General features: G+C 40.9%; 2 protein-coding genes across 2 annotated transcripts in view; one reads left to right on the top strand and one right to left on the bottom strand.

Annotated features, from left to right (window-relative positions):
• LOC309539753 (uncharacterized protein) overlaps positions 1-22,409 on the top strand; it is a gene marked incomplete at its 5' end in the record, with an annotated part of 197,503 nt that overhangs the window by 101,401 nt on the left and 73,693 nt on the right. The gene's annotated exons all lie outside the window — the stretch shown is intronic.
• Positions 11,765-22,409, bottom strand: part of CTDP1 (CTD phosphatase subunit 1) — a 48,627-nt gene continuing 37,982 nt past the window's right edge. Inside the window, exon 13 of the mRNA XM_082234971.1 lies at positions 11,765-12,776. Within this exon, the coding sequence (XP_082091097.1) occupies positions 12,635-12,776 (142 nt within the window). The 3' untranslated portion in view covers positions 11,765-12,634. The remainder of the gene's footprint in view (positions 12,777-22,409) is intronic.

Below are 22,409 nucleotides of genomic sequence, written 5' to 3' on the forward strand. Positions count from 1 at the left end.
CTTCCCACTAAACATGTGGAAGGAGGAGCACTGGTAAGGATCTTGGGGACAGAGTTAGTATGGATGAACAAGCCTATAGGTGTCCCTATTTTCCAGGGATGTCCCTGAATTAGAGAAGCCGTCCTGGTTTCTGATTTGATCCTGGAATGTCTCACTTTTCCTTAGGATGTCCCTATTTTCAGTGGAGAAATGTTGGAGGGCATGGAGTTATCTGACCCATCTGAAGGCAATACTGTATAGGGAAGGTTTTTTTTAATGTTTAATATATGTTGGAAGCTGCCCAGAGTGGCTGGGGCAACCCAGTAAGATGTGTGAGGTATAAATAGTAAAATTATCATTATGGAATGGGACATCCCTATTTTCATCGGAGAAATGTTGGAGGCTATGCATCCCCAGCCTCCCATTCATGCAGGTTAAGGTTAAAGTTATATCTTGCAGTTACCCTTACCCAGGTCATTGTCCCGTTGTTTTCCTTTCATCTTCAGACTTTGTAATTTTGCTTCATTAAAAATCAATCAATCAATCAATCAATCAATCAATCAATCAGAGCATGCACTGTCTCACTTATTCACTCGTCCATACTAATAGATACCTCTTTCATTTGTTTTGTTTTGTTTTCTACTTGTTTATCTATTGCACAACCCCAGGTCTCTTTCATCTTTCGTTACGCCTCCCCCCTATGGCAGCCATTTTGTGACTGGCGCCTACAGCACTTCCTCAAAATTCAAAATGTTCCCACTGGCCAAAAAAGGCTGGTGACCCCTGCATTATCTGTTTAACTGCCCCATCACTGTGAGTGTCTTTACTGGTATAATATATATACTGCGACCCTTGGTCTATGATACAAAAAATGACTGGACTATTTACTTGCTAGCAAGAACAAGCATTCTATACAGATTATAGCTTTCTTTGCTTTGGCTCTGACAACAGAACTTTATTCAAAACCATGTGCTTGACTGCCACTTGGATTAACCTTGAGTTTGCTTCAATGGGAGTCAGCTTTGGGTTGTATTTTTATGAAAATGTCACTTTAAGGTTCCACGTTCTGCTACTGTTATTTCTGAAGCTGGGCCATCTGCCTTGAATTCAGAAGAAGCCAGAGTCTTCAGTACTTCGTGACCTCATCCTGTACTTATAGAAATCTTGTCTTTGTGCAAAACACTACAATGATTTCAGCTGTAAAAAAGAGAGCCTGCCAAGACCTCAAAAGTACCGAAGGCTTGTGGAAGTATGAGAAACGGTATAATTACACATGAGGGGAGATTGCCAGGTAAATTAACTCTTTATGTCTCCTGCCTTCCAAACCTGCTTATAAACTCCACCAAAGCATAGCAACGAGATCCTGCTTTTCTTTATTCAAGGAGGCGCAGCTATATTTAGACAGATTCTAATGAAAAAAACAGAATGTTAATGCAGACTGAAACATGAACGCAGAACCTAATTCTGCTTATTGTTATCTAGGAGATGTGGCAGATTGCTGAGGGGCTCCCCATGTTTTGCAATTAGAGGGGCTTGGTGGAGAGATAAGGGAAAGTTGCTTGCCTCCTCACAAGCTATAATGCAGAACATGGTCTCACTGTTTATTTATATCCCATTTTTCCCCTCCAAGGAATTCAATGAGACATATATGGGTTTCCTTCCAGATTTTATTCTCCTGATGACCCTGTGAGGTAGGTTAGAGGATAGTCACTGGTCCAGAATCACTTCACAAGACTTATTGGCTAAGTGTCACTTTGAAACAATGGTCCCCCAGTCCTTTCTCACACTCTACGGCATCTCCCTGCTTGCTCACTATTTTTTTCCCTTGCTTACCAATTCCTATGGTTCCTTTATTTCGTACCAGATTCCAAGTGGATGAGAGATAAATAAAAGAAGAGGGCAAGAAGATGGTTGCAGTTCAACCGCTTCATTCTAGCCCTGAAGAACTGATTCCCTTCCTTTGCCTTTCCCCTTCCATCTCTCACCTTTCCTTGTAATCTTGCCTTTTTAGTTTGTAAGCCCAGCATCAAGGCCTGTCTCTTATTACCTCTAGTGCTGTGAGCAACTTTGGGAGACTTTCGGAAAAGCAGGATAAAAATTAGAGATACAAGAAGGCATTGTTCTCCAGGCCAGCCTGTATTTGTCACATGCAGCATCGTTTCCATTCTGCAGCAGCTTGTCTTCTGCTAACAACTATGTTATTAATCTTAGTGTCTGCTGTGGCAAAATTACATAACTTGCGCAAGTAAGTACATAACTTACAATGCCATTATGACAATATTCCACTCCATTCATTTCAGCGCAAAAGACACACCATGCAAATTAGAGGGCATGTAATCAATTACATATCCCTTGTAGACTGAAAGCAACAACAACAATGAATACCAATTGTGTTCACTGGGTTGATTTCTGTTCTGGACACGAGATGAATACTGTAACTGAACATTGTCAACTTCCACTCTTGTTTCCATTTTCACCAGAATTGTCTGACATCCCTAATAAATAAAGTAAGCAAATAAACAAAATTATAATGCTTAGGAAAGGGTGTGATTAACTTCTTTTGGCTAACAAAATGAACTGGTTACCTAACTTCTCTGCAGTTTGGGTCACCAAATACTTGAAGGAAGGACAGACTGCAACAATGAAGCATTTTTGTTAGCTCTGCACCACAGGGTAGCTATTTCATCTCTCAGTATCTTTCCCAGTTGCAGTTTTTGAAAGCTCACTGCAGGAGACGTGCTCATTCTTCCTAGAGTTGTAAATTCAGGCTTTCCGTCCAAGCTTTCAATCTCTTCTGGTTTTTAGTTTTTGTTTTGCTTGATTGTTCAAATCATGGGCACTCTCCTGCTTATCTTTTACTACAAACCATAACTGCAAACGTAGGAAAAAGAAAAGTCTGTGTTTGCCTTTTCTTGCTTTCCTGAATTCACTCTCCTTGGTCTGATGATGTAGCTGGAAGTTTTTATTTCGTTAATATAAATATTTAAAGCATGAATACAGCTGAAGTCTACATAATGGCCAAGACACCAGCATGCCTAATGGGGAGGATACACTTTGCAGAGTCACACAAACAGAGCATGAAACTTAGCACACACAACTATATGAAAAGAGTTTGAGATGGAGGGGAGTGGGGGAGAAGGCAGCTGGTGGCGCAGCAGCTGAGGGCTGCTTGGTTGGAGCTCTTGCAAGTCTGATGCAGCAATGGCTGAGGAAGACCCACCCTCTGCCTGATCCCAAACACCACCTGCCCTGTGAGGAGGGTGAGGAAGGCAGGCACAGACAAAATCAGGGCCTGCTCCAGAAGGACAGGCAACTCCCTACCCTCACCATTTTTACATGTTATGTAATTTGTTTTAGTCCTTTAAAACTTGACCGGTTTGGGTGCCTTTACAGAAAGGCAGCATGTAAATGCAAAGAACGAACGAATAATCAGTTCAGTGCTGTTCTGCCACTAAAAAAAGAGAGAGGAGAGGTGATGAAAATGAAGGAATGGTGAACATTTTGCCTTCTTCCTCACCTGTCAGTATTTTTTCCATTTATTGAATTTATTGAATTATAAATTTCATTTATAACCAGGGCGGTTCACAGAACAAAATCAGAATATAAAACCACAAAATATATAATCAAAATAAAAACAACAACCCAATATGCCCCCGCCCTCCCCAACCCCCACATTTTAAACCTGTGGGTCTGTATTCCCCTTTGCTGCAGATGCTGATTTGCTGCCAATAAACAGTTGGTAGCTTGGACCACAGGTACCCCTTGTAGCAAAGGTTTCCTCTTTTTGGTTTTATGGTTGTTGTCATGATGACTTGGGTCACACCACACATTTGAAGCACATGGCTTCCCCTAAGGAATCCTGGGAACTGTGGTTTGTGAAGCGTGCTGGGAATGGTTGAGTTCCCAGGATTCCTTGGGAGAAACTCATGTCTGTTGAAGTGGTGTAAATAGGCACAAAAAGCATAGGAACACAGGAAGCTCCCTTATATCAAGTCAGGCCATTGGTCCATCTAGATTAATACCTTATACACTCCCACACAGCCCTACCTGGGAGATGCCAGGAATTGAACCTGATAACTTCTGCGTGCAAAGCAGATGCTATGTCACGGAGCCACAGCCCTTCCCCCTGGTTCTTGGGTTCTTTGTTCCAACTGGTGCTGGGCATGGGGGGGGGGGGCGGGGACAGTCTGCTACAGAAACTGATGGCCAGCATCTGCTTTGAGGTTGGTGGCTGTGGGCCATCTGCTCTCTTCAAGCCATTCATCATCTGAAGTCACTGAGGGGTCAGGCTCGGCAGTTACATTGTCAGCAGATAGTCAGCCAGTGTTGCTGCACTCATAAACACCAAATTGATGGATGCTGAAAGGAGCAACGTGGCAACCTGTTTAAACGCAATCATGCGTGTGGCTCTTACACTTTGTCTCTCTTCTCCTTCCTCACAGCTCCTTAATTCAGGGAAACTAGAGGAAACTTAAGAAAGGAGGAAACGCGACTGTGCTACTGGTGAAACAAATGTTTGTGGCAAACATTTCCTGCTTGGCAGGGGGTTGGACTCGATGGCCCTTGTGGTCTCTTCCAACTCTATGATTCTATGATTCTATGAAATGGCCCTTGGTTTCCTGCTTGGCAGGGGGTTGGACTCGATGGCCCTTGTGGTCTCTTCCAACTCTATGATTCTATGATTCTATGAAATGGTACCAGAACTGTATCTTGTTTCCTCATAAAGATGCTGAAGGTGACTTAAATTGCTACTCCGGAGACAGTGATATTGGCAGACTTGCAATAACAACAGTGCTCTTAGTAGGTACCATCTTTTCTATACAGGATTTTGGAAGCCATTCAGTTATTTTGGTAATTAGCATTGATGGGGGAAAAATGTCAAGGAAGACAACAAGATAGTTGACATTTATTTTTTGGTATCCAGGCCAACGTTTTATTCTTTTAAACCCAATTTATATATTGATGGATCCCTGGCCAAAAAAAGAGAATGTCCAGGACATTTTATACTTTAGCTTTAGCCAACATGCTTGCTTTTGAGGCAGATACTGGCTGCAGTTTTATATACATTTACTAGGGGTTGGAGCAATTTCCCAGTGATGAAAGGTTGCAGCACTTGTGCCTTTTTAACATTTAGAGGAAAGGTAAGTTGGTGAGGGGCATGACTGCGGAGCATAAAATTATGCATAGTGTAGAGCAATGGATACAGAGTCCCTCTCCCTCCTCCTTTGATAATACTGGAATATAAGGATTTCCAATGGAGTTGAATGATGGAAGATTCTAGACAGACAAAATAAAGCACTTCTTCAGACTGCACCTAGTTAAAGCTATGGACCTCACTCCTGCAAGAGGTGCTATTGGCCATCAACCTGGATGTCTTCTAATGAGGATTAGAGAAATTTATGGAGGATAAGGCTATGTTTTACATTCACCGTGGGAGGCAATATGACTCTGAATCCCCCTCGCTGGGAATCACAGGTAAGGAGAACATTGTTGTGCTAAGGTTCTCCTTGAAGGCTTTCCGCAGGCATCTGATTGGCTACTGTGAGAGCAGGATGCCGGACTATAGACAGGCCTTTGGCCTGATCTAGCAGGGCTTTTCTTATGTTCTCGAAGTTAGGGTGAAAGCAACTACAGTTTAAGTATTTGTAAGTTAAAGCCTTGTACAAATGTGAACACAAATCACAGGAACTACTGTATTCTTAAATGTTTTAGAGCACAAGGGGGCTTTTTCGTCTCCGCGGCCCTAAAATTATACAAGGCCAAAACATTGGCACAGCTCCTTTATGGATCCTTTCTCTGCTTTCTCCCCCCGTGAGAGAGTTCAATCCAAACTCCTTAGATTTCAAATGCATGGGTTAGACTAGAAAAGGGATGATGAGAGTAGAGGCTTATATCTGCCTAACATCAGTCTACAAATGGCTGACATTGAATCTGCTCCCCCAAGGAATAGCCCCACTGATCCTCTGTGACCAGTTCCAGTCAGGCTGGCAGACAGCAGTCCTGAACACCCTTCGGAAACTGGGTTTTGCCCCTCAAGTGCTTTTAAGTCTGGGGTTGGGCCAGGCAAAAGCTATGGTCAGACAAAGAATCATAGACACGGAGAGACAACAGGACTGCTGAAGGTGCCCCGACTATGAAATTGGAGAAATCAAGAGATATATAGCTGCACCAGCAGCATATCTCTTCTTTCTCGTACCCAAAAACGGAAGAAGAGCTTTTACACTCGCCAGAAGTTCGGCTCTGCCCTTGCTGGTCCTGGAAGGACCCTTTAAAAAAGTCCCATATGCTCAGAGACTTTGCGCCTGCCCATTGGGAGATATAGGAAGCCCAGAGCACTTGTTCTTTAGATGGCCCTTTTATGAAGAAGCATGTAGTGAGACCATTGATCCCCTGCTGGTGAGGCTCGCTGATCTCCTGGAAAAGCAAAAATTCAACCTTTTCCCGTTAGGCAAAGATCATAAGACTACCTGGATGGCTGCCAGATTCTGTGTACAGATCTGTAGGCGCAGACCATCCCCCGACTCAAGCTAGTTCATTAAGAAAATCCCTAAACTCAGTTCCATGGGTGACTCTGGGTCATCTCTCTGTGGTAGCTTATCTTAAAGTTTTATATGCTTATTGCATTTATAAACTTTACATTTATTGTTGTGCATTTTTTAAATGTTTGTTTTCCTTCTGGGATTGTACCCCCAAATGTTTTATGAGCTGGTCTCTGACCGTAATAAATTATCTATCTACTTTGAAATTCATTCTGGTACGTATACACTTCATGAACCTTTATTCATATGTCCATGTGGAAAATCTGTTTTAGAGTTCCTATTTTAAAAAAATAAAAGGGGGGGGGGAGAACTGCAGACAGTACAATTTTTCAGCCTGAAATAACAATTCAGCCACAACAGGGTGAATAAAAATGCTCCTTTGCTGAGGTAGGTGGTTTCATCTGTAAAAACACACAAGAGACACATTTTTGGCAGCTCTGGTTCTGGCTGCAGTCTACCTAGTGCAACCCACCACTGTTTTCTAGGACAGCAACTCAAGTCACAGCCAAGGAGGATGTTAGTTGAACGACCTTATACTGTCGAGCTAGCAGAAAGTTTCTGCACAAAGAGATGGCACAGTGGAGTTCCCTTGTGATCCGAGGCAATGTGCACCCAACTGCAAGGACAGGAATGGGAGATTAAACAAACAAGCTGAAGGTTTTCCTACTACTTTGCTATTTGACGCCCAGCACAAAGCAAGCCTTGCAGTGCCTTGCCGTGGTGAAGTTGGGAGAGAGCAAGGTTCAGTTTACACAAGAACACAGGCTTCCAAACTGCAGCCACTCAGTTAAAACGTAAGTCTCGACGTTGATAAAGATGCTTGAATGGCACGTTTAGTGCTTTCGTCCTGGTAGGAAGTTTTATTTCTTTTGCGGTCAATCTGAACTCAAAAGTATTTAATACTGATGTTACTGTTAATAAAGATGGCTCGGTCTTTTGCTGGCATCACCCATGAGGCAAGGTGAGGTGACTACCTCAGGTGGCAGAATCCACAGGGGCAGCAGATCTGGCTGGGGGTGGGGAACTGCAATTTTGGTGGTTTGTCTCAGGTGCCAAAATGTCTTGGGCCAGCCCTGTTTCACTCAATGCAGAAGCCTAGCCTAACTCTTATCTCTTTTAACATTCTTACGTTTAGGAGTCCTGCTCCTTGAACTATGCGCTGTGTGAATGAGTGCTTTTATTTGGTCTGTTCTGAACCTTCCAGCATTTAGCTGCATTGGGTGGCTGCAGGTTCTAGTATTATGAGACACACCCAAAAATTTCTCGCTATGCATGCATAATTTTATACACCCCTAACATGTCTTTCTTCTAAGCCCCAAACCACCACAAATATGCACAAACAGATGCTTCTCCAGGGAAAAAAAAAACAAGCTAACAGTTAAAGGCCTCTGTAAGCAGTATCTTTTTTCTTTTTTCTTATATTCCTTTAAGAGTAAAATTTCCAGCCTCAGTTAAGGAGGGAGGTCATGACTCTCGCTCCACAGAAATAAGCATCTGCATACAGGTTCATTGCTCAAGTCAATTCTTCAATGACAGCAAGATAAACTGGTCAGGCAAACAGAGGAGAAATGTTTGCAGGCAAGAAAGTCTCCACCTGGGTCAAAGTCTCCTCCTCCTCTGTCTTCTTAATTGGAAATGTGCATTCAAGTGCAAGAACACAGATTGAGCAAACACTGAGCCAAAAAAGAGAACAGGATGCTTGGTTCTAAGATGGAGGGAAGGGGGTTCTGAGAGATTGCACTCAGGTTGCAAACAAAAGAAAGCAGAACAAACTCTTTAAAAGGCTATAAGCAGCCTTTGTTGATGCCTTGGGTCCTATCCAGCCAAGTGCCTTTGACAAGGCACACACACACACACACACACATCCTGTGGCAATGAAGGAGGTAGCTGGAGTTAAGGTAATTGAACTAGACTTCCAGTTTTGGCCTGGATGTTAGGAAAACAACAATGGAAGGAAGATACCTGTACAAGTCTGCAAGAAAAGGGTTACTGGCTGCATTGCTCTGCCTTTCATCGTGTCCTTTTCCTGGTATCATAGTAGATGCCCCAGACACAAAAGATCTCTGTTTTATCAAAACAGCATTGGTGATGAATAAACAGCACGTTCCTAAATTGCGGAAATATTTCTTCTAAAAACAAATGTTTCTAACCGTGACAGACTTGAGATAATTAAATGATAAAATGAAACTATTTCTTTGGTAGTTCACAGTTTAAGGAATATCAGTCAAATATGTAGCCAACTGAAATGGAGACAATGAGTTGTATCAAATGGTGTCTCTCCTCTGATGGAAGGCACTTCTTTGATCCAGTGAAGGTTTCCATCAGTGGAATGGGAAATCTGTTTTTGTCCATTCCCTCTTCCTCCATAGTCCCTGCCCTGCCCAAATCTACCCTCAAGCACTGGGGGATGGACGCTTTGGAACAATGTGAGAGCTGTAGAGAAGGGAACAAATTGCCAGCTCACCACACTTTTACCATTGGCCCAAATTCTTTCAGCCCTTGAATTTTATTTTCGCAACTAGCTCTCTTCTGTAGTAATAGATTTTGTTTGATGTTCCTGAGAAAGTAAATTACCTGAAGTTTGTAGAATGTAAAAAGAACTCTTCTGGATCAAGACAAAGGCCAATTGCCAATCTAATCCACTCTCCTTTCCTCGCAGTGGCCAGTCACGACACCTCTGGGAAGCAGGACCCAATTGCAGCAGCACTCTTTCCATTTACGATTCTCAGGAACTGGTAAAGATTACCTATGAAGCGCTATCTATCTGCTCTCCTGAAGGAATAAAGTTTCTCTAGATCTTAACTGATAGCAGTAGAAAGGGCATGGAAATGGTTGAGCAGCACAACAGTAATTGTATCCACAACTGACAATGTATACTAGCAGAGAAATACAAGATTGCCTCAGTTTTAAAGAGAATAAAAATAGCCCAATAGATCAATTAGGCACCAAGAAGTTGCAGCAGGCAAGAAAAAGCAAGCCTGCAGAATGAACTTTGTATGTAGAGGCCAAACAATATATTTCTTTTCGAGGGAAATTCCTACACACCTCCTTTCAGTAAAAAAGGTAAAGGACCCCTGGAGGGTTAAGTCCGGTCACACTTGACTATGGGGTGCGGTGCTCATCTCACTTTCAGGCTGAGGGAGCTGGTGTTTGTCCTCAGACAGCTTTCCAGGTTATGTAGCCAGTATGACTAAACAGTTTATGGTGCAACGGGACACCATGACAAGTGCCAGAGCGCACGGAAATGCCGTTTATCTTCTTGCCACAGTGGTACCAATTTATCTACTCACGCTGGTATGCTTTCAAACTGCAAGGTTGGCAGAACCTGGGACAGAGAAGCAGGAGTCCCTGTTGTGCAGACGCAAACTGCCAACCTTCTGATCAGCAAGCCCAAGAGGCTCAGTGGTTTAGACCACAGTGCCACCTGCTCCCACTAAAAACTGTGGTACATTAACTCCATCTATGGATGAGAGGGATTGCCAGCATAACTGGGAGAATAACTAGATCACTGGATTCCCCTCAGATCATCCCCTACCACTCGTTACATTTGCTAGCTGCGATCCAAGCCCTGGAAGCCTTCAAATCTTCCCTGCAGCAAAAAGTAAGAATGATTAGGTGGTGCACTTACCCGTGGATGTAGCATACCTACCTATTCCTAGCTCTTTACATCCCCTTTGTGCTATCTTGCTATATGGGCAGGCAAACAAGTATAAGTCTGCATGTGGCCCTTGATGTGGAGCCACTATTTTTTTGACCTTGGTCTGGAGAGAGGCCTAAAATGTCTATGGCAAGTGAGTTGTGGGTCAGCCCGGGAGGGGATAATGAGGCATGCAGGTTTTCCCAGATACTTGTATGCATTTCTCTTTTCTTTTTCAAAAGCCAAAATTCTTAACCCTGTCACAACCCCCCCCCCCAAAGTTGGCAGAATGTATTAAGTTTAGAAGTTTATTGGAATCAACAGAGGTCTCCAATCTGTATAAAGCATAGGTCTCAACTGCAGAACAAGCACTGCCCCTGTCACGTCTACCTCCTTAGTCCTGGTAAATATATTTCCTTAGTAAGTACTGGCTTTATGAACTTTTGAAGGGTCTATCTTTGTACTTCCGCCTCCCTTTGTCCTTATAGCTTATTTTGCTGCAGGCAAAAAACCGGGCTATAATGGAGATTTTTGTACCCTATGTGCAATCATCATCATCATCATCATCATCAAACAACTGTTGAGTTTTCTCAGTGGTTTTTAACCCAGAATAAAGCAAATTGTTATAGAACCACCATAGAACCAAGAGAGACTAGAGTATTGATCAGTGCAACTGCTTCACTTCAAAAGCTACTGCACTTAATTCAAAATGTTCCCTGTCAGCACAGTTGAGCTGTATATTCAGCCCAAAAAAGACTTCATTAGAGAACTAAATTATTCTTCATACGAATAAAGCAACATACTTATGATTTATACATAGATACATTTATCTATGTACATAGTACTTCAGACTGATTTTTACCATGGAAACCTTGATTCGAATTACGATGGGGAAAGGAACAAGGAAAAAATGTGAGAAAATACAAACACATTTATTGAAGCTTCATCCTTGCTGGAGATTAGAGGTAAGGAGCAAATCCAGCCATCACCAATCTGATGCCATACAGATGTTTTAGGCTACAACTCTCATTTGCCTCAGCTAGGGCAAGCTGAGCTACGTAATAGTGATATGCATAATGCTTTGTTATCCCCTCTTGACACATGGCGAGATGCTTTTGAAAAAGAGAAGAACTTACAAAGGTAGAGTTTGTCACAGCATGGGAACCAGCGGCTCAAAGTAAGAAATTCCATTGAGCTACTGCAAAAACCTTGCACAAAAGGCAAGGAAAAATCTGGATCCCAACCACATTTTTCACTGACAAGCTACAGGTGACCCATCCCTTGACCTACACACACAATAAAAAAGAGACTCCAACCCATCAAAATGTGGCTTGAACAATATGACTAAACACATAAAACATCATCTGCTCAAACACAATCCTGTGATCAAACTGCTTTACAAGTATTTCCTGTCAATTCAATTAGCAAGCTCAACAGGAGGGGACAGCATGGAATGAGAGGATTTCCATCAAAGGCATTTTGATCTTATTCCAAAATATGTTGCTAATTATTTTCACAGAAGTGTAATTTTGGAAAAGGTACATCTCATTGCATGGAAGCAACCAAAATAGAAACATTAGCACAACAAATCATGAAATGAGAAAAGAGCTTACAAAATGTATTTTTTTATTATTAAATGAAAAGAATCTGTTTTGTAGATCAAATATGAAATAGAATGTACAAAAAACTTTACATCTGTCCTCTGAAAGAAATAAAATGCTATCAGGAATTCGCTAGCAGCAATTCCTTCCAAACACAACACAAAATGCATGAATATGTTTTATGGCAGTACAATACTACACAGAATAGCCTGTGCTAGAACTGCAATTACAGAGAAGTAAAGTTAAAAATCTAAATGGTCTCTCTCTAAAGGATACTAGTCCACAAAGTAACTTAAAAACATGGGAATCAACCATCATATATTCTCTTAGAAGCAAGTGGCAGGTAGGTTGAGTGCAGCGTTCACAAAGCTTGCATATAGCATTCTCAGTTCCTATACAAATATAAATTGTTCTTTATTTTTATTTTTAAAAATCTTTCTATTTGATAAGAATTCACTGTGAAGAAAACATATCCCGATCAAGAGCCTTTGCTTCATCCATGCAATATATTCCTTAGGTATTCTTTCTGAAGCTTGGTACCCAAAGCCGTCATGGCAATAATTTTTTTAATGTTCAGATGCAAATCTTTGTACTAACGTCTCATATAATAAGGTTCTGCAGAGCTCTCACAACATGTCTTTGGCATCACACCAAGTCCCCCTTTAATACTTTTCCTTTAAAAAAGTATATATTCCTTTAGTAAAACACCCTAAAAACATCTTATTTCAGGTTTTGTAAAATAATGCATTATCACCTCCTTTGTTGCTTTGCAAAATATACACCATATTTCGGAGAGGAAAACAGGAAATGCCCACCATTGGAATTCTGAATGGTTGCAAAAAGAAACACATAATTACAAGTCCCCTCCCATATGGAGGCTACATAAAGTCATTCAGTTCGGCTTCCAGTGCTGCTGCCATCTCATCCGCTTCCGAGCTGCTGCCCTCCTCGTCGTCATTGCTAGACCCTTTGCTAGATTCGCTGGCACCATCATCTTCATCCAGCTTTCGCTTATGACCCCTACAAATTTGGACACAAAAAATGGACATGATTAAAACAAGATCCTTACGCAGTGCTATTTTTCTAGAAAAAGAGGTGCCGGAACTCACCATGAACACCTCCCTCGTTCTCTTAGACTGGCAATGGTGCCCACCTGAGAGGTACCAGAAACAAGTTTCTGTGAGTTTTGGCTTAAAAAAGCCGTGTCTTTAACTGCCTAATAGTGTAGTCTTCAAATGGAAGATGGCAAGCAGCAGAATCCCTCCCCCAAATATTTCAAAGCTTTTACACTGAGAAGAAAGGTCAATCTCTAAGCACATAACATTTTCTAAGTGCTGTATAGAGATTGAGACAACAGTCCCTCACAATATAAGAGACATGAAATAAAAGTGGAAGAAAGCAAGCAAATACAGGGACCGAATCTTGAATTTACAGAATCTCAGCAGTGTCATTTACACACACAACCCAGCAACCTTAGTCCACTGGCCAATGGCAGAAGCCAAGATGTGATTTATTTTAGGTCTGGAAGCCCAAGGAAAGTATAAAAAGACTGTATTCAAAAGAAAGGCATCACTTGCAGTATGATGATGCACTTAAAAGTTTCAAAACTGAAAATGACCCCCCCACCTCCCCATTACAGGCTATGATAAATTCGAGTTTCAGGGAGATCACTTTCTACAAATTTTGTAGCAAAGCATTTACTGTCTGACCTTGCCCTATACTGGACAATTAATATGCTCAGGTTTAGAGAGAATTGACCTTGTTCTTTTCGTCTTCTTTTCGGTATATTTTGAATTTTTCTGCATTCAATTATCCCTAGAAGCAGAGCCAAGTAATGTCAAACACAAAATACCTATCATAAGAGATGATATGGATGCAACAAACACAGTGTCAAAATCATAGCAATCAAGAAAACCTCACCCTGTTACAGTTCCCCCTCTTCTCTGCTGCATCTCCCAACACTGCTGCTCTAATAAATACGCATGTTACTCTCCAATGTCTAAGGAGCCTGTGGTGGATTGCTTTAATACTGTAGGGTAAGGTTTTTTCCAATGAATCCGGGGACACTTCTCAACTTCAGTAGGAATGATAGGATTTTGTATGTGGACTGATTTGTAAATCCGGGGACTGTCCCCGGGAAACGGGGACATCTGGTAACCTTAGGGCATGAAAGTACACGCCCTATAGAAAATTAATTTCCTTGCATAATGGACTGTTGAATAAATAGTCCTGAAACCCTAATGCTCCCTTGAGATGCATCAATATCTCCATTTTAGGTTACTGCACTAAACAGAATTAGGACCTGCAAGTTCCTGAAAGCCTTACCGCTCCCCTAGTTAGGAATAAAATTTCATTTATTTGAATCATATTGGTATAGAAAACCAGTTTCACCAACTTTGCTACGAGAGTGTGAACTGTTCTTGCTGGAACTGTAATCACTGCTAATTAATGAGCCACAGAGATGCCAAGTTACAAGTGGCACTACATAATGTTCCGAAATGTAGTCCAAAAAGTCTCTACTGTTCTGTCTTGCCAACATAAAAGACAAAATAAAACATGGAAGGTTTGTGCAAGTACTATTCATTACCATTAAGCTGATAGCCAAGATAAATGCGTATTTGTTCCCATGTCTGGCATTTTGCAAAGGGTAAAGCTCATGACACACTTTACACAGCACACAAATTTGCCACTCGTTTCCCTTGTGTCGCTTGGAGAGTACTATAATGCAGCCTTCACCAACCTGGTGCCCTCTAGCTGTTTTAGACCACAGTTCCCAACAGCCCCAGTCAGCAGGCCGGTTGGGCAAGGCTGCTATGTCTGAAGGAGGAATGCATGTGTGTGCGTTATACTGAGTAGCCAGAGCTAGTCTCATCTCCAAACCTTATAGGTGTTTTTGGGGCACTGGGTGAATAAGCCTAAAACCTGCATGTTGTCTAAGTGCAAATTGGCCCCAATACCTCCCCCATTGTCTAGTAGTGGATGGCAAATGGTGGGGAAAGTCCCACGCTGCACTGTGGGATTTGTACTACCTCCAGTATCAGTGTGCCTCTGAATACCAGTTGCTAATCTACGGCATTTTAAGCTGTGTGTGTGGTGGATAATGTTATTTTTTGTGGGTTTTTTGTGTTTTTATATTGTAAATTGCCCTGTGATCATCAGATGAAGGGAGGTATGTAAATTATAACAACAACAACGTTGTGGTGGGGTCATATAGAATCCTATACAGTGGTACCTCGGGTTAATAACTTAATTCATTCTGGAGGTCCATTCTTAACCTGAAACTGTTCTTAATCTGAAGCACCACTTTAGCTAATGGGGCCTCCTGCTGCCGCCGCCGTGCAATTTCTGTTCTCATCCTGAAGCAAAGTTCTTAACCCAAGGTACTATTTCTGGGTTGGCGGAGTCTGTAACCTGAAGCATCTGTAACCTGAGGTACCACTGTAATTGCAAAGATGGAAGGGACCACATGGGTCACTTAGTCCAACCCCCGGCAATACAGGCATTTTTTTGCCCAAGGTGGGCGTGAATCTCATGCTCGACCAAGTGAGCTATCCCAAAGCTGCCTGTGAGAACAGAATGCTGAACTAGATGGGTCTTTGGTCTTATCCAACAGACCTTCCCTTTGAGTCTCTGATGCTTAACATGAAGAATAGTACTGACTTTCAGAAAGGAGAGGATAACTCCCTCTGCTTAAAAAAGCCACACCAGTTATGAGCCGAACTCAAACTGCCAATTAGTTTGGCTCAATCACCCCCTGCCCTCCCTGTTTTCTATCCAAAGCATGACTTGTAAAAAGTGGGAGGAACCACCAGAAGGGGATATTTTCATGACCTACTGTGATTCTAGTAATACAATGGAAGCTTCAGAGCATGCTCAGAAGCTTTCCATCACTTCAGAGAACTATAGTTCAATTCATTCTGGCAGAATCTATTCTACTCTTTTCTTTTCTGTCCCTCAGAAAAGAATATGAGATTTCCTCCCCTGACTGGCAGGAAGCAAGAGGAAGAGAATAAGAAGAACTGGGAAACAGCGAAGGCTTGTTTTCATTCTACTTTTCCCATTTCCTAGTGAGGTACACACAGCATATTTATTCTTCATACTCTATGTACCCTGAGAGGTCCTATATCCTCTTCCCAACAGAATTAGTGAGCTGGGCACATGCTTCTCCACCTTGCTGTCTCCTTCCTGTGTGTCAAGCATGCTAAAAAGCAAGTGACACACAAGGAAAAGAAGCTTAATGGTGTACATCTTCTGACACAAATACATACTAATTGCAGTTAAATAATTTCCTGAGAAATCCAAGGGAAAATAATGTCTCCTGATGTAACTCAAATATTGTTTTTAATTATCCTGAGGTGCAATCATGCTAGGGTAGCTCTGGGAGAATGCTGCAAAAGCTCACATACTTGCATATTTCAAGTGTGTACACTCTTAGATCAGCTCCTTACAAAAGATGCAGGAATTATTGCCACAATCAGACACCAAAATACCTAGCGTGAGAAATGCAATTAACACCTTAACTGAGGTCCTTTAATATTTTGCTCATAAAGGTTTTCACAATCAAATCTCCCTTAACAATATTTTTTTTCTTTCCTCTGAGTCCCTACAAGCAGCAAGCAACATAGTGATGAAATGAATGTATAAAAAAAAAGATTAATGGAAATTATCCCAAGTAATAGGGGAAAATGATAGGCTCATGGCTTGTTAAGACAGCACTCCCACACCCTGTACAGCTTTTTATGAGAACGGCTTTACTTGTCTTGTCTCCAGTTGCTGTTCTTTAAAAGTGACCTGTAATGCCCCCTCTGTCTCCTTCTCTATCAAAAGGAGCTGATCCTTCCTTTGCAACATGTCAGGAGAATCACAGGGAATGAGAGCTGATCATATTTGGGTTTAGAGCTGGGATTGTGGCCATAGTTTGCCCATATGCGATTTACAGAAACAATGATGAATAACAAATGCTCACATAACTGAGATTCTGCCTCTGTCTTTATATCTTCCTTGAGTAGAGAAGAGCTCTGTATATTAATTGTAGTACTTAACTTTATCCTAATAAAAATAAACATGATAATAAAATGTTTGCCCAGAGCAGCAGTCTTCAGTGGCTTACTTCTGAACAGACATGTATACAATTGCACTGCTATTTTCTAACTTACTCTTGTATGTGTTTTGATGTATAACTGATTTCATGTATATATGCATGGATTCACTTCAGTCAATCCCCAAAGTACAATTCGGGGCATATTACACTGAAAGCAACTAGTCCAACATCAGGGTGCAGACATTTTAAGTGTTTGCTTTTGTGCCAAAGAGCCATTAAACGTTATAGTGGTCAGGATTAATGCACTTCAGTTATTACAAAGAGCTGAATGGTACATTTTAGAGTTCATTAGGAAAACTATGTTAGATGCATTTCTGATATCATGAACAATTTGTATACTACCAATTACCAATGCTTATTTTAAAACCTAGTGGTTTTTTTTAAATAAAAAACGGAGTTACAAAAGCATTCCACAATAAATGTTACTTGGAATCACTTGGAATCAGTACAATACATAGAATACTTAACGTATTAGCTTGCCTCACACAGATTACAACAGGCTACAAAAAGAGAGCAGGAAAAAGCAAATAACATGTTGCTAAGGGTCAGTGAACAGGCTTGATTAGTTTTCCAGAAAAAGCAAATCTCCATTTCACACTAACTTATTTAAAAACCTATGCAGCCTCACAACTCATGGCAAAAATACTTCAACACAGCAAACAATAGATGGGATCTGTTCCTAAAGACGAGGGCGCAATCTTGCCTCTGCCCCTGGCAGCAAGTAATATTGGGGTAGTCTTTGTAATACTTTGCAACATCAGGTTTTGTTTTGGGTATTTTATTTTTGTTAGATGCCAAAAGCTACCCTTGTCAAAATCCCAGGCTTAATTTAACACTATGTCTACTGTCACTATCTATCATTCTGTAGTTTTTGACATATAATTAACCTAAATAGCAGCTGTGTCAATTAGATAGCACATCAGAGTTAAATACAAGCTGGTAACGGTAGGGGGTGAGAAGTGTTCCTTGCATATACCTTTGACAACTTTCATTGTACTTTTCATATAATAGCAATGGATACTGAAAAGGTATTTCCATACTTATTTTAGTGTCTTATCTCCAAGAAAATCCCAGAGCTTGTATTATATTGTTTTCATGACATGTTCCCAGAAAGAGCTTGAATAAGAATTTGAGTTTGTACTTGGGAAAACTGTTTCAGTCTCAGTTGTTCTTGGATTCATTAGGAGGTCTTGGAGAAGCTAGTTATTAGTTTCAACTTTCTGTTTCAAAGGCTGTATGATACTCAATTACCTGTTAGGACTACAATGTGAATGAAAGACACTGGGTAGTATAAAAGTATCCAGTTATCTTAACTGGTTTTTCTACATTGTACAAGAACTTTTTTTTAAAAGAGGTCTGTGAAAACATCCAGTTTTTGGAAATAGAAAATAAACCTGAAATATGGTAATCATGTTACCTTCATGTAAAGTACCTGACATTTTGTTGTCAATGCGACATGGAGCTTGCATAATACTTCAAACAAAAGTCACAGCCAAACAGCTTGTTGTTATGTCTTGGGATAATTCTAGCAATTTTAAATTCAAGGTTCAGATGGGAATCTGTGTATGAGAGATTGACAAGCCATCTCAGTCCTACTCAGCATTCAAGTAGCAGGAATAATTTTATCTAATTTAGTCTACAGAATGGGGAAAGTGGCAATTCTATTGTAAGTTAGCATTTCGGTTGCCTGTTCCTCCTACAATTCCTGCTTAAGTCCCTGATTGCATACCACTTTGATGGGACTCCTAAAATGTATTGTGGAATTTTAAAGAGAAATACATTGCTGCTTCCATAACCAAGAAAACTATTCTGAGGAAGCAGCATAGGCAGCATCAATATTAATCAATAAGGCCACCTTTCACTAAAAAAGGGCCAAAGACCTATTAAATGAACAAACCTAACACTGTTAGGATATGGTCCAATTATACTAGCTGTCTTTATGGGTATTATAACGAAATCCATACACAGCACGCCATTTTTTTGTTTCTGATCTTAAAAACTTACAAACTCTGCTAACCTGGAAGAGTTTGCCCCAGGATGAGAACGGAAATCGTGTGTCGGTGGTGCAGTGGCAGCAAGAGGCCCCATTAGCGAAAGCACGCCTCTAGTTAAGAACAGTTTCAGGTTAAGAATGGACCTCCGGAATGAATTAAATTCGTAACTAGAGGTACCACTGTACTTCTAAGCCTCAACCTCAGAACAAAACAATGGCTACATTCACAGGGGTTAAACAGGGGAAGCAAACATGGTGGCCTCCAGGTGTAACTCTCATCAGCCCCAGCCAGCACATAGGGATGATGGGAGTTGTAGTCCACAATGACATTGGCTAGCATTGAATAATGGTTTAGAAATGCAAGTATAAATGTTGGGCTCATGTGTTCCATCCACACTCTATTCCCATTCCTTCTTTATCTTGCATGCAACAACTGAATCCTCTTCACTCTCTCACTGCAAGGATAGCAGTTAGGTTAGGGAGAGATGGCGAGAAGGACCTCCCTTCTATTTCAGATCATTCTTTGAGATTGCCTATTATCTCTGAACATTTTGATTCTAACCTAAGGGCACAGGTTTATTTGTTTCCAAACAACAAAACGTGAGCAACACAGGACGACAGGGCTTATAAAACAAAACTTTTCTTCATTTTTTAAAATGCAGATTTCACTTAATGTCCTGTCAGAAGAAGCCCTGTGCAAGGACAGCTGCTTGTGCAGCAGGGCTTCCCCCCACCCCCTGGTACAGTTCAAAAAAATGGCTTGGGGTGTGTGGGAATGCCTAGAACAATGTGTGGGACAGGGGTATAATTCTGTCTGGCAAGCTGGTATGGTTGCGCAGATGGAATGATTTGAAGAGCACAACACTGAATCCCACCCCCCATCTTGATTATCTAAAAGGGGGTTTTGAATCTCCCTACCCTGAAAACCCCCTAAAATGTGCTCTGGCTAAAGGACACTCATGATCAGTTTTGTTATTGTTTAGTCGTGTCTGACTCTTTGTGACCCCATGGACCAGAGCACGCCAGGCACTCCTGTCTTCCACTGCCTCCCGCAGTTTGGTCAAACTCATGCTGGTAGCTTCGAGAACACTGTCCAACCATCTCATCCTCTGTCGTCCCCTTCTCCTTGTGCCCTCCATCTTTCCCAGCATCAGGATCTTTTCCAGGGAGTCTTCTCTTCTCATGAGGTTGCCAAAGTATTGGAGCCTCAGCTTCAGGATCTGTCCTTCCAGTGAGCACTCAGGGCTGATTTCCTTAAGAATGGAGAGGTTTGATCTTCTTGCAGTCCATGGGACTCTCAAGAGTCTCCTCCAACACCATAATTCAAAAGCATCAATTCTTCAGCAATTCTTTATGGTTCAGCTCTCACTTCCATAGTCAGTAGATCAGTAGAAATGACTAGGAAAAATGTTCCTACTGTGATTATCACTCCCCCCTCTCCATCATTCTTTTTGCTGGCATAGCCTTTTTCTGTGAAGAAATCACTGTTTGGAGTTTTATTTGGCATTTTTTGCCACGTCTGACCTTCACACATGCCATGACTATTGTCTCTAAGCCAAGTCATATTGAGGCTAACAACGCTCAAGATCAAGCTATGATAAAAGGGTCTTTTAAAGTTCTCTTTAAACCCATGAGAGCTTTCCTTACATAACTGAAACAACTTTGACAGCACTTGAGTCTCAGGACATTAAGAAGATAAGACATATTTACGCAGTATTAAAATAAAAAGAGAGAAAATATTTTTGAAGCAACATAGCACTTAAAGTTCAAGTCATATTAACTGTACTTTTTATTCAAAGCAGGAAGTAAACTCACTATTTAGCATTGATGTAGTGCTAAGATGATAGGCATTGTAGAGAAGTAATAATTCCTGCCCTGAGGTCTAATAATATTCATGAGACAGAAAGTAGCAAAAAAGGAGATACTTGGCCATAGATTTATAATTAGAAGTAGAGACAGGATTGGGAAGAGTGACATGGGAGTGGAGGAGGTAAAATAAATAAAGGACACTTCAGAAAAGACTTTTCACTATGGAGGAGGAACTTGGATGAAACTACATTCTCTAGCAGTGACAGAAATATTATAAGCTTAAATTTCATTGCTCTGTTTCAGACATCAGCAAGACACCTAGGAATGTTATGCTGGGATGACAGTGAGGAGGAGAGCAGGGATGGGAGAGGAGACATGACATGACAGAAAACTAGACATCAGCAAGTAGCAGCAAAACACATGAGAGTGAATCAACAATTTTGAGAGCCATGACAGATGAATGAAGGGGGTAAGGACTGTGGCACATATGAGAATAAGGAAAGATGATGTAGTGGATCAACTGAGGCGTAGAATAAAGAAATCAGCTTTTGGCATATCACACATGCCAAAAACGTTGTAGTTTTTAGTGCATTTCCAGAATGGCTGCACTATTTATATTAGGCCAAGAGTTTGAAATCAGGGGTGAGGAGTTCTGATCCTCTTTTTGTCTTCGAGTAGGAACTATTGAATATCTGAGCTGGCCCTAGTAGCATCACTTTAAAGAATTAAGAATTTGGAACTCATGGGCAAAGCTCTACTAAGTATAAAAAAAGTTTTGCACCTGTATTTTTTGTTCAACAACAAAAAAGAAAAATGCTGAAGAAAGATGAAAGAATATTTTAAATCTATCACTTGCGCACCATGCATACTTTAAATCGTACCATCCTCTGTCAAGTGATATCAATGCAGTAAAGAACTTAGTAGAATTCAAAGGTTAGATACTTTGTACAGATAATGAAATTCTCTAAGGATAAATCAAAGGGGATATAAGTCATCATGCTCACATTCATGACCTAGAAAGAAAAACTAGGTATGCTTTTCTTAACTATCCTACTGCAACTAGAGTGGTTTGGGAATGTTACAGTAGAGTAACATCTGGGTATCTAACTACGTTTTGCCTTTTGTCTCTTTTTGTCTCTGAAAATCTTCCAGCTAAAAAATGTGTTTATACAGGAAATAACATTATTTTGACGCAGATATATTTTATCTTTGTTAAGTTCCAGGAAAGAATTTGACCTCCATTCTCATTATAAAAGCACAATAGAAATATTGATTAACAGACATATATGCACTTTTAGAATCTATTCATCACCCATTCATTACTACAATATGAAAAATGACCCAGACAATTATTTTTCAAATTTATAATATGGGTGCATTTTTCCTGTAAAAGAATGGTTCCCCGCTTATGAATTCATTAATCATGGCTTGTGCCCTATATACCACCCTATGGTTTTTCCTGCATCCAAGATCTATTAAATTACTTGAAAGGAAAAGGAACGACTTGCTATTATTGGGGCTGGTAGTGTATATGCCATTGTTTTATGAAGCTCTTAAATCCCAACATCTCTTCCTGTGATCTTTACTTGTCCAGCTCTACCACTTTTAGCTGTCCCTCAACAACTCTTGCTCTAATACTATGACCTTTCTTCCTCCTTCCTCTTCCCCCTGGAACTGCTTTTACAGAAAACTTTCTTTACCTGCTTACTCTCCTTTCTCTGTTGCCTCCCTTGGAAGTAAGCTCCTATGA

This window comes from Podarcis vaucheri, assembly GCF_965113315.1.
Source record: "Podarcis vaucheri genome assembly, chromosome: 8".
NCBI classification, from domain to species: domain Eukaryota; kingdom Metazoa; phylum Chordata; class Lepidosauria; order Squamata; family Lacertidae; genus Podarcis; species Podarcis vaucheri.